Source organism: Calypte anna, chromosome 1, assembly GCF_003957555.1.
Source record: "Calypte anna isolate BGI_N300 chromosome 1, bCalAnn1_v1.p, whole genome shotgun sequence".
NCBI classification, from domain to species: Eukaryota; Metazoa; Chordata; class Aves; order Apodiformes; family Trochilidae; genus Calypte; species Calypte anna.
Window position 1 is genome coordinate 55,184,600 of NC_044244.1, and position 12,252 is coordinate 55,196,851.

At 39.3% G+C, this 12,252-nt stretch overlaps 1 protein-coding gene across 1 annotated transcript in view; it reads right to left on the bottom strand.

Annotated features, from left to right (window-relative positions):
• The window catches only part of RFX4 (regulatory factor X4), a 77,402-nt gene that overhangs the window by 37,501 nt on the left and 27,649 nt on the right, over positions 1-12,252 (bottom strand). The window contains exons 6-10 of the mRNA XM_030447130.1: positions 8,498-8,711; positions 7,558-7,635; positions 5,613-5,776; positions 3,142-3,242; positions 1,351-1,409 (exon numbers count right to left, since the gene is read on the bottom strand). Coding sequence (XP_030302990.1) covers positions 1,351-1,409; positions 3,142-3,242; positions 5,613-5,776; positions 7,558-7,635; positions 8,498-8,711 — 616 coding nt within the window. The remainder of the gene's footprint in view (positions 1-1,350; positions 1,410-3,141; positions 3,243-5,612; positions 5,777-7,557; positions 7,636-8,497; positions 8,712-12,252) is intronic.

Sequence of the window (12,252 nt, forward strand, 5' to 3'; positions counted from 1 at the left end):
ACCACAAACTCCAGTAGGCAACCCTAACCTGGTGGTGTTGTTGCTAGACTACTCAGTCTCTAACAGCTCTGTGGATTTTCTTGACCAGCTTCAGTTCAAAACCAAAAAGCATCAAGAAAAATCAAACCAAAACCAAACAACTCCCAGCCAAGTTTGCACCCTCTCCTCTCCTGAACTGTGAAGACTCTCATTTCCTCAGGCATATGAAAAGGTTAAAGCTCATTTGTCTCTCCACTGAGATCTGCTTCTCGGCTGGTTGAGACTGGGGCTGCTGTTGTTAATGGGGAGGATGGGCTGACAGAAAACAAAATGACACAAAATCATGACCATATGATGGCCATCAGATCTCTGTGAGGCAGAAATGATAACCCACTCTAAGGTTATCAGGTTCCCCAAGGAAATAATGGATCTTCATGCAAGAGAACCTTCATTCAAGTAATCTGTTTGATCCCAGGTCTGATGCAGAAGGCTGTGGTCTCTGTATCTTAATTTTCTCTGAATCCCTAAGGACCTCCAAAGTTCAGTGATCATCCACTGTGTTTGGGCAAAGGTAGCACTGACATCTCTGCCTCCAACATTAAAATAATGGAGGAAGAAATCTACAAAAAATTCTTTGCAGGAGTGTTGGTCTTTTTTCTGCCTGACTTTCCTTCTGTGGGTCCCAGGATTAGTCTGGGGTGTTTGATATAGCCTCAAAAAGTGGAGCTGTCAGTTTGACAGGTAAAATAAAAATCTGCTCCTATTCATGGGCAAAATACCAGTAAATTAAATCCATCCTCCCCTTTTTGATACTACAGAAAATTTGGCCTCTTGAATTTCTGGTAGATAATTAAAATAATAACTGGTGAGGAAAAAACACTTCACAGTAGTTTTTATATTCTCTTGCTATGGCTGTGAAAATATTCCTGTTTAAAACAGAAGTGGCTCAACTATTTTGGTTTTTAGTAATTTACATTTGATTTATAATACACAGTTAGACTCTAAATTTTTTGTCAGACATACAGAAATTGTCCTTGCTTTGCAATTGGCCTGATACAAACAGCTCTGAAATCAAAAGGAATGCCTCTAATTTATTTAATGGAAATGAATCATATCCTCAAACCAAACAGAAATTCTGTTTCATAAAACGTTCCTGCTGATTTTAATGATCAGGGGTTGCCAGTTGTCTAGAAAAGCATTTTTTTGATGATTACTTTTTGATTTTGTGAAGATGGTCACAATATATATTTGACATAAACTGCTAACATGATCTCTTCCTCTTCAGGTAAAGTCCAACCTGCCAATTCATAAAGTTATTTGAAACATCAGAAAAAATGGTACTCAATACAGTTGGGTAACTGAAATATTTACTTGGCAGAGATGATTTAGTGATGTCTGTCGCCGAAGTACTTGTGAGAATCTTCTGGACACTGCAGGAAAGAAGAGATATGTGTATTTACCTACTGTGCTAAATAAAGGAAATAGATTGTGAAAATACTAAATGCAGCCAAGAACCAAAAATAAATATATCCAGTTTCCTGTATACAACTGTGGCTACATAAAGTTCATTTGAATAGCTTAGTTGTAACTTATTTAACCTTAACCTAAAACCTTAAATCTGGATACTCAATTGGTTTTACAGAGGCATATTACAAGCAATGATTTATAGATGCTGTAAATAATGAGATGACAAGAGAAATGTTGAGGACAATGGAAAAGCTTCGCTTGCACAGCATAGCAAATCTTCTCTTGATACACAAAAGAACTGAAGACCAGAAAGAATTATAAATAGAAACAAAAGTGTCAGTGCAAGTACAAGAAGGCATAAAATAATGATAGCTAAATTATATGTGGAAATTAGAAAAGGTTGCTAAGTCTTCATGCAAACAAGTTTTGGAGGACACTTCTGACTGAACTAGTAGGATCTCAGATGGGTTTCATGTAGAATTTTATCATAATTTCTGAAAGATTACATGAGGTACTAACATTCTATTGGGTAAACTGGTTCCAGAGGTAGGTGCTTCTATTTTAGCTCTATCAAAGCAATACAGACCTTGTATTAAGGTATTTCCTATACTTGGATTTTAAAATGTTGGCTTGTACATCTTTTGTCTGAAATCTATGACTTGGGAACTGCAAACCTGAGAAAGGCTTGGATTTACCCCTCTCAGCACCTCTATTTCGCTGTGTGCACACCACAAATTCTGATGAGGAGGAAGAAACTGCAGAAGCAACAAATGTTCATGAAAAAGCCAGGATATTCTCAAGTTTCTCCTTACACTAAAATCAACTGACTTGCAGCTCTATCCAAAGAGTTGTTAGATGTGGCCAGAGAGTAAGATTTCTATCTGTACTGTACACAGAGGCAGTTAAAGAGTACAGATTGAGTGACAACAAAGAATATTGTCTGCCTCACCTTATAAGAACAGAAAAAAAATTGCTGTTACAGATTCTTGATATTTTTGAACTGAAAAAGCATATTCTCTAATCTGACTTTGTGTAACTTTGAACATAAATTAGCAAACAAGACAAACTAACTAAAATTAGTAGTTCCAATTTACATCCTGACTCTTCTTGGTCAAATATACACCTAATTTTCCATGCTGATCAAAATAGTTAATCCTTCTCCTAAATTAGTTGTGTTTTTTTTTTTTTTTTCCTTTTAACTTTGTGGTGTGGAATTTAGTGCTCATGAAAGGCAAAGAACTGAGAGCTGTGAAATAAAGCAGGCTTTATCAATAGGTGATGTGCACTGCAGGCATCTACAAAGCACATCTGAAAAGGACTAGTGCCCTTTCCTGTGGTGACAGGGTAATTTGATCTCCTTCATTTTTAACTCTGGCACTTTTTTGAGTAAGGGCCTCAAGCTGTATTCAAATTGTGCTAGCCCAAAAGTTTGTTTAATAATTTCCTTTGCTTAATATCATCCCTAATGTTTGCTTCCACAAGAAAGGAAAAGCAATTCTTCTCATTTTGAGCAGGGCCTCATTTCACTAAATGAAGTTGGTTCCCATGAACAAGTGAAGATTGTGAGGGTAAGATTTACAATACTGACAGGTTATAATTCCTAAAAGAACACTAAGTCTCCCTTTAAATTAATTTGCAATCAATAAACACTATATACATCCAAGTTTAATAGGAGAGAGACTGGGCAATACATACATTCAAATTTGATATTTCGTAGATTTTCTGGTAGATCATGGAGAGCTACTTTCAGCCACTCATCCAGTTGCTTTGCAAACTTACGGATCACCTGTGTCAAACTGAAAGAAAAAAATCACCACATCAGAATGTGTTTACTCTCTGCTTTTACTGTACAATCTGTGAATGTGTGGACATTAGGGATCAGCTATTTACAGCTCACTATTATGCAGAATTAATGACATATTTTGGTTTGGAGACATGAAGAAACTTCTGAAAATGCTTGCAGGAAAAAAAAAAAACAAACAAGACATCATGTTCAAAACCTCACAAAGAGTGAAAGCCCTGTCCTGCACAGCATTCATAATTATGAACAGTATTCTGAGCTTGAAATAAAATCATTCGTACTCACTAAAAACATAAAAACTTAAAATCACAACACTTGAAAGAGGACAATAGATTCAAGCTTCGGATTTCAACTCAGCTGTGCCCTTATTTACCCAGAGGTACACAGGAAACGTGGAAGGGAGGCAGCAATCAGCTTTGCTGCAGGCTGGAGCCACTAAGTGGGTGATGATGCTGGGGAGGAATTTCCAGGCCAAGCCCACACAGGTGGGGGGGGGGGGTAGGGGTGGAGCAAATCCTGCCTGCTCAGCTCTGCACAGGACAGGAACTTCCCCAGACAAGTGGAATTTTCTTCTTCTCACTTTCTGCCCTTTCTTGATGGCTCCATCGTTTGCTGCTAAACTTGGTAGGCAGATCATTCTTCACTTCTTCTTCTTGGAAGTGCTCAGCATAAAATGACAGATTTCCAGGAAAAGTTGCAGGGGAACCTAACAGCTGATTCTGCTAGGCAGAGCATCTCTGTGTGTAGCAACTCAAGATACACAAATGAAAGAGAAAAATGGAAGGAACTTACCCCCCTTTCAGCCAGGCAGCTCTTTCTGTTTGTACTCCTAACACTCTGCACTGAGAACAGAGCTGGCACAATAAACATGGCCATAGGCCTGCTCTGCCCTACACAGACACCTGAGCAGACAGGACATGGATAACAACTGCTGCATCCACTAAAAAGTGGCTTTTCTGGGCAGCCAGCCTTTGTTCCCAGGAAGTCCCTGGGAGGATTCTGGTTGAATCAGCAAGATTTCCTTCAGGAGCTCCCAGTGCAATGAGACCCTTCTTCACCCCCTCCAGTGCAGGCTATGGCTTAATAGCCACAATCTGGCCCTTTATATGCATTACAAAAGTCTATATTCACACTCAAGTCTCTCCTTATTTGCTATGAAAGAACTAAGCAGCTTGAGAAAAGGACTGCTGTTCTGTTTAATCCTGCCAGTGAAATAGATTTGGGGGAGGTGAGGGGCAAAGCCTGTAAAAATGTACATATCCTATCAAGGAAAGCCCATGCTTATAACAGGTTTCTTATGGAAAAAAATACTTCACCTGCACTTTAGCAGTCACACAGTGTGCACAGGAGAGCAGAACAGCATCTTGAAACATCTGCCATAATTAGAGCCACTTGAAATTCTTCAGGGCCAAACATACAGCACCAATAATACACTCCTAGTGCAATATTCTTAGCAAATTATTCAACCCCAAGAAAACATCAGTCAAATAGTATTAAAGGCATACACATATATTCAGCTAACGAGGCTTTCCTGATGCTCATATTAGGAAAATCTAAGGGGCAAACAGGTTGACTGCAGTCAGTGATTACAGTTCTTTGCTGTGACCTGCCAGTCTCTGTTCTGCTTTACCTATATAAACAAGATTTCCTGGGGTCAGATGAGTTCCAGGTAGGAAGAAAACAGCTGAAATCTACCTCATGGGATGGAAAAGTGAGTATAGTTTTGAACAAGCAAATAAGGAAAATACTTGTTAATATTTTTAAAGTGATCCTGAAATAAGCACACATCTGTTCTTCATAGGGCAGTATTTCAATTAAAGCAGCTCATCCAAGACTTCACAACTATGATTTCATGGTTTATACTCCTGGCAAGCAAAATAACAATTGAGTTCAAAGAGTGCAAACAGAGACAAATGCTTAGGTTGCAGTGTCTGAATATGAATGTGAGTATTTATAAGCAGACAGCCAGGCCAGCTCCTCTTGTCACTGTAATTCAGAATACTGTTATGTCATCACACTAGCAGAAAAGTGTCCAGAATTTTCATAAGACAGTGCGGCACTCTGCAGCCTGCAGGTTTCTAGCATTACCTGAAAGCTGGTACACAGCTTTCATCTTCATGTTAATAAGCCAAGAGGAAATTAGTTCTTTTTTGTGTGATAAAGAATACAAGTTTTAACAATACAAGTATTGTTAAAATCTGAACATTTCTTCAACTCTTCAACTCCTTTGAATTGACCTGGTGATGTGAACTCAGGAAACAGGTGGCAGCAAACAGCTTTCTAAGAACTGGTGCTATTCTTTAAGAAAAGATATGTAAGGAAGTTAGCTGAGATAAAAGTGATCCGTGCTGCTTGCTATACTGACCTGTCAGGTAATGCTTGTAGTACTGTAGGCATCAAAACTCCAGAAATTGCTTTGTACAGAATTGAGTCACAAACTCCCACTATGTTCACTACAGTTGAAGAACCCAACACAGGCAGCATATGAGGAGGCATCCCTTGCCAAAAGTGCAGAAGAAAACTTTGAACCTGCAATCAGAAGAAGCAGCAAGATTGTGCAAGTGAAAATAATCAAAGTGCACAAATAACATTTTCCTTAACTGACCTTGCTTGTCTAGCATTTGTTTCAGTCCCAGAGCTGGATGGATGGTGTAAAGCACAGGCAAGGCATATTCCTTAACTAGACAGGTTTATACTCTAAGGCAGAGCCCAGTGGAGTAACCAACAAAAGAGCAGGGAGGTGCTCTGAGCTGGTGATAGAGTCTTCGTGTTACCACAGCTGAGGCACCCATGGGAAGCACCATATTCTACCTTTGGTCAGTGGGTGGTGAATGTAACTCCTAGGCTTCCACATGTCAAGCCTTTTCCTCTCTCTTTGCTCTCTGTGTAAGGCACCCTAGGGCTTGGTGTAGGGAGGGAGAGGAGGATAACACAGGCCTTAAAAAGGCCAATGTACTATTTTCTGTCTCCATTTTAGGAAGAAACACTGCACACGTTTGGATATCTTCTTTCCTCCACTATGAAGGAAAGAGGAGAAAGAATGGAGAAAGACAGAAAATGGGGAGGAGGTTTCAGATGCAGCAAAATACACCTCTAAAAATTTCATTTAGGAAATCAATGGGTTACTCTGTGAAAGACATGGTAAGTTCTACAGTGATCAGAACACCAGCATTCACTTTGTGCACACAATCTGTGCTAAAATAAGTAACCAGACCAGGTGAAGAATATATACCAATTATATATTTTTTTGCTGCTCAGCCCCTTCCCCATCAAACAGTTTCCCTAAAAAATTATAAAATCTTGCTCTTAAGAAAATATTCTGAGATTCATCTAGCAAAACTTCCAGATGTTTAAATGTCACGTATTTCTTTCACATTAAAACATCTAGATGGGGCACAATAACTTAAACGGGCCTCAGCTTCAAAGCAGAGGAGTGTGAAAATTAAAGAGCAAGAGGGGAAAAAAAGCAAGGAATTTTTTGTCATTGTTCAGAAGGCAGAGGTGAAAGACACATTTCCTTTGATTTTTTCCAGAACCTGGATGTCATATTTGAATCAGGCCCTCAGCATCAGTATAGTCAGATTTGTTTTCCTGGACTAGAGGTCTTCTCCACATGTCCTACAAAACTGCTTGCATTCCCACAACATTTTATTTTTCAGCTCTAATTACAGAGCTGTCTGCACGCACTGCCAGCAAACCCTCAGATTCAGTCAGATGTGCAGCAGGTACAAAAACTTTATCCATCTCTAATGGACTGTGTGTCAACTGCTGAGCAGCATGTGTTCCCAGTTGCACTGCAGTACAAATGAGCAACTGGGGACCTTCATCTACAGCTTTCTGGGTTGTCTGGGAGGCTGTAGGCCTCCCACTGCCCTGCATCATTGGTAACAGAGCAGCAGAGCCAACCATTTTGGCTGCAGCACCTGCCCTGGGTTTGTGCTGAACACTCAAAGCTCTTCAAACAGAGCTCAGCTTCAAGTCAGAGCTTAGAAAAGTGGTGGTGGACATAGTTCTTGAGTTGTAAGAGCAGGACTGTTCAACATCTTGTAAGGGGATATTGCTATCTTAATCTTGCTGGAGAATGGCAAGATAAAAACATTCCAATTTCATTCTAACTTGCACAGTGTTACAAGTGAGATTTAACACTACCAGCCATGTATTTTGTACTCAAGCATAGCTATTGTTCTTTATTCATGAAAAGGATTGGACACCACAAAACCATAAGTTTGCAATATCACATTCAAAATAAGCTCTCAGATCCACCAATACCTTATGTATCATTAAACTACAGCTGTAGTTTCCAGTCATACCTCATCAAAGTTTGCTCTTATTACAGTGTCTAGTATCCTCTGACAGTGAGTTCTATACATCATAATAAAGGTAGAAACCTGAAAAGGAATGAGAAGGAGACACACAAAAGATCATTCTACTTTAAGAAATCTGCTTTTTATACTATCAGAATACAAAGCACAAAAAAATCAGGTTTTTCTTGTCTTAGTTATATGCACAATTGCAAAAATAATGAAATCGGTTACAGACTAGTTAGATGAGTTAGATTAGCTTTAAGATGAGTTTCCTTCTTAAAAGTAAATTCTCCCTTTGAATTCGTGGATTTTTCTGTGTCAATGGGAATTCTTCAAATGTAAGAGGAGCAAAAAGCCTCAGTGAGATCAAAGTCGAGAATGTGGCCCTAATTAGGACATAAAGAACTATAAAACCCTATCCTTTTGTCCACTTTACATTGATACGACACATGTGAATAACATCTGAAAACCAGCAAGCTCAGCCAAGAGCAGCCAGAGCACTTTTGTCATGTGTGCAAATAGGATTCTCTTAATTTCTAGTCTAGAAGGATAAGAAATGTACAGTTCCTCTCTGCTCAAGAAAGCACCAGGATTGTTCTTCAGCTTGCCATCAGAAGTGTTTGCATATTAAAGAGCTATAATGTATTTAAAAGCAGCTACCCTCACCCCTCACCTGCTGTATGTAATGGAACTATGAAAAAAGTGTGCACAGGCTTTAGAAATACTGTACAGCTAATAGTATCAGCTGCCTATTTGAAGGGATAATATTTCTTCCTATTAGATGAAGAAATTAACTCCCCCATAAAGTCAAAGCATTATTAAACTAATAATTCTAATTATTAGTTTAATTCTAATTTAAAGTCTTTATATTTTAGATAAAGCTTTCATCCAGAGAAGGGGAAAAAAACAACCAAGACAAGCCAAGAAAAGATTCCCAAAGTGTTACCTTCTCCTCTGGCAGACTGGCTGGCAGATTTAGATCTTTGACATTTGGAAACTCTGGCAGTAATGTTCCCAGTTTGGATCGTGGTGAATACGCCACTGTCTGTTTGGTTACTTCTTTTTTTCCTGTTTCGTTGACCCAGGCTGCTCCTTTTTTAGAATACATCACATCATAATACTGGGAGTTTTCTTTCACTGCAATTCCATAATAATGGTACCTGATATGTAGAGATTTATATTTTATAAAGCAGATTGTTTTGCTGTAGAAATCATTAGCATTATCAGTTTCTCTTACCCCCATATCTTTCTTTTCTTTTTTTTAAATTTGAAAACAAACTGAGCAATATTTTGTATATTACTAAAAAATATTGATGCAGTCAGTAGCAGAACATTGTGGTAATACATTTGGTTTCCAGTTCTCATTCATTATGGTAAAAGTAGTTGTCTTCAGAGTTAATAAGTTGGCACTGTTGCAAGCCAGGAAAATCATAGACTTCCACTTTTATTTCTTTTTTAATAAAAAACAAAAAAATGCTAAAGCTACTTGTTGACAGAGCTCTGCTGTGCAGTTGCTCCTTTAGTTTAGCAACAAGCAGAGGTACAGACCCTCTGGACTGGGCCCTTCTGTTGTTATTTCATCTCCCTGATTCTCACACTGCTGAGGGCTGGTTTGGTGCCTGGGAAGGAAGCAGGTCAGTTGATCAGAATTGTTTCAGAAATGGAAAACACTCCAATGAAAAGAAAGGTGGGATAAAATGCTGCTGCTGGAAAGCAATGAGTGGTAGGAAATACACAGCTCAAAACTATTTGCTTCACAACTTACCATCAGCACTGGGCTTAGATCAGTGAGGGATACTGTGCAAAGTTATAACTCCCTCTGTGCAGATCACAGTGGGAGTTACACTGCCTGGCTGTGCTATAAAAATGTGCCTTATGGCACAGGTTTATGGTACAGCTTAGATTTATTATAGGTGTTAATAGAAGCACTGATTATCCAGCTTAACTATTGAATCAAAACAACAAATGTAATCTAACTCCTTCCATAATTCACTAAGTTCGGTTTCAGTTTCTCAGCTGTAAGCTTCACCAATTTTGAATAATCAGAAAAGGCACCAGAAGACTGTTTGGCTCACACCCTCTTGGTCAGATTCACCCGACTGTCCTAGATGGAATTTTCAGTTATCTTTAGTTGTGTCCTTACAGCCTATCAAAAGCAACTCAGACCATGATGAGACACTGTCTTCTGGATTCCACTATGGTTTCAGGAGTATTTACCATCTCCAGATGTTTGCTGTACTCCCCAGTTACTGATTTCAGAGTGCTAACAGCAGGTCTGTTCTCTTCAGTGGACTCGTATGCTTTAGGAAAAATCAGATGGTTTTACCAAGGGCATCAATTAAATTAGTGAAAGAGTGATTGTAGTTTCAATTAACTGAGGTGAATTTTTTCCTTTTTTTTCACTTACAGTGATTTAGCCACAGATCACTGAGTTTCTTCATCTCCAGCAGAAAGGGCAAAGAGCTGGAAGCCCTGATCTTTTCTCCCAGCACAGATGGGCTGAGAGGAGGCCTGGGGAGCTGTAGCAAACTTCTACGTGCCGTGCCGTGCCCACTGGGCATATTCCACATTGTCCATTAAAAACAAAAGCCATCTTGAAGTCAATATTGAATAATCTAAGTGAAATTTATTAAAACATTAAGCTGTCATGGTGTGAAAGGGATTTCCTAGCTTCAATACCTTAAAAAGCCACACTATCTGCTCCAAATCTGCCAAGCAGGGCTTAGGTGCACAGAACAGAAACAGTCCTAACAGATCAGTCCTAAGCACTGACACAGAGTTAATGGCAAATCTGTGCTAGCACTAGGGTTGTAACACCAGCTGTAGAAGTTTGGCTTCTTAGCTTGAAGAGTAACAACTCCAGGTTGCATTTTAAGTCCCAGTTTGGTCTCCAGAAGCTGTCATGCATGCACTGCCTGTAAGAGCCATAAAGCTCACATACATCATGTGTGGGAAGTCTGGGGATGCAGAAACCAAAAGGGAATGCTGCAGGGAGACAGCACCACAAATGGCTGAGGGGATGCAGGGAAACAAGGAAAAAAGGTCACAAAGAGAAGGACTGCAAAGTTCTAGATGGACTGAGGGGTTTCTATAACTTAAAAGGGGTCAATCTCTTATATTAAGCTTCCTCTTAAATCAATTCAAGAAAAAAAAGAATGAAAGCCTGGAAAATATAGCAGAATTTCACTGTGCATTATTTAATATCTGGTATATTTCACTTGTCAGTAAACTACACAAAATAGTTTTGCAGATAGCTTCAAAATAATTTAAACAGCAATACCCAAATTAAATCTGATAGTTTCATCCTTCTGCAATTTTACCATCCCAAGTCATAAAAACTGACTGGTGCATATTACAAAGATTATTTTCCAAGCATTTTTATGTATTTCTACAAGAAAAAAACCCAATGTTTTTCAGTAAGCAGAACTTGAAAGTTTGATCTGCTGCATGCAGACTACAGAATGATTTTTTGGTAACCAGTGGAAAGCTTTTTCCTCTCATGGATCTTGTATCTGCAGCTCTGCTTTTAAAATAAAGAAGTAAAATTCCCTTTGCAGCATGTAGCTTCCAACCTCTTTTGTACATAACTGAAGAGTTTCAAACTACAGTACAGAAAGAAATTGTCTTTGATGTTTAGCTGCCTTCTCATGGCTCAACTGTGGTGGAAGAGTTTTTGAGCTCAGTGCAATAGAGAGCGGCTGCATGCTTACAGCAATAACCTAGCTGCAGAAAAAGAAAGGCTCACAACTGATGGCCAAGAGTACAGCACCATCGTAGCTCTGAACTTTGTGATGTTACAAGGCAGCCCTACTATAAAAAGACTGAAGGCAGAACAGTGTGAAATCAGATCATCTTAACCACTTCTACAGCTGAATTTCCTTTGGCAGTAGGTGGGAAGTGGAGTGAAAGTCCTACTGGCAGCCATCGGTCAGCACAGCTGGTGATAAAGAGACTGAAGTGCTAATGTCTGAAGTAATTTCTTTATGTAACACTTAATTGGAATGCAGCCAGGTGTTTCTGAAAACAAAACCAGAGCACAGTCAGAGCTGTGCTGGGTCTAGCAAGGAGTGTATTTATTGTGAAGAAGTACAGAGTGCATGTACTGTGCCTGTGTTTATACCTCACTTCTTCGTTGGCTCAGATGGGAGGGACTCCTCTGTATAAGATAATCTTTGGGGTGCTGACCACTGATGAAGATGTAAGCATCTTATTTTGGAGCAGAAAAACTCTATTTCATACCTACCAAGACTGTGAAATTTGAGTGACTGTGGTCTCCCTTACAGATGTGACCAGGTACTCTCAGAGGCAAAGGATTTTGCAGAGCACATGCAGCACGTTTTAAAGAAACCTCTTCTTATTTGCTAGGTAAGGAGCAGCATCCTTGCTTTGCCTTTCAGGCAAAGGTGGTCTGAAAAGAATATGTGACCGAAAGGCCTGAAAGGCCCTGTGATAGTCATGCAGGTTAGGGAGAAAATATGCAAAAAATATGAATTCTTGTTGTTTTTTAGCCTCTTCAAAAGCGTATGCCCTTAAGTGACCTTGAGAGACTTAATTCTGGAGAGACAAGACACCTCCAGTCGGCAGATCAAGAACATCTTGCCCTTCTGAGAGACTCAGGTTTGGAAATACAGCACTAGTCATTGCTTTCATTAAATGGGAAGGCAAATAACAAAATTGTAGCCAGTGTCAGAGTAGTTTGAT